General features: G+C 57.8%; 1 protein-coding gene across 1 annotated transcript in view; it reads left to right on the top strand.

Annotated features, from left to right (window-relative positions):
• Nucleotides 1-391, top strand: part of LOC105513804 (HLA class I histocompatibility antigen, B-14 alpha chain-like) — a gene marked incomplete at its 3' end in the record, with an annotated part of 35,224 nt that overhangs the window by 31,965 nt on the left and 2,868 nt on the right. The window contains exon 2 of the mRNA XM_011944835.1: nt 101-177. Within this exon, the coding sequence (XP_011800225.1) occupies nt 101-177 (77 nt within the window). The remainder of the gene's footprint in view (nt 1-100; nt 178-391) is intronic.

Genomic DNA, 391 nt, shown 5'->3' with positions numbered 1-391 from the left:
ACAAAGGTCCAAGGGGAGAGGTATGGAGTCGGAGGCAGGGAGTCCAGTTCAAGGTCGGGGATTCCAGGACGAGTAGGGAAGGGGAAGGGGCTGGGTGCAGTCTCGGGGTCTCTCCCTGGTTTCCATAGACAGATACTTGTCCAGGACTCAGGCAGACACGGTGTCAAAGAGGCTTGGTGTCGGAGAGGGATCAGGACGAAGTCCCAGGTCCTGGGCGTGGCTCTCAGGGTCTCTGGCCTTATCTGCATTGGGGAAGCGCAGAGTTGGGGATTCCCCACTCCCCTAGTTTCACTTCTCCCAACCTGTGTCGGGTCCTTCTTCCAGGATACTCGTGACGCGCCCCCAATTCCCACTCTCATTGGGTGTCGGATGTCTAGAGAAGTCAATCAGC

Source organism: Colobus angolensis, unplaced genomic scaffold (genome assembly GCF_000951035.1).
Source record: "Colobus angolensis palliatus isolate OR3802 unplaced genomic scaffold, Cang.pa_1.0 Scaffold236, whole genome shotgun sequence".
In the NCBI taxonomy this organism is placed as follows: domain Eukaryota; kingdom Metazoa; phylum Chordata; class Mammalia; order Primates; family Cercopithecidae; genus Colobus; species Colobus angolensis.
The sequence above is the reverse complement of the archived record's forward strand: the minus strand, read 5'-3'. Positions and strand labels throughout refer to the sequence as shown.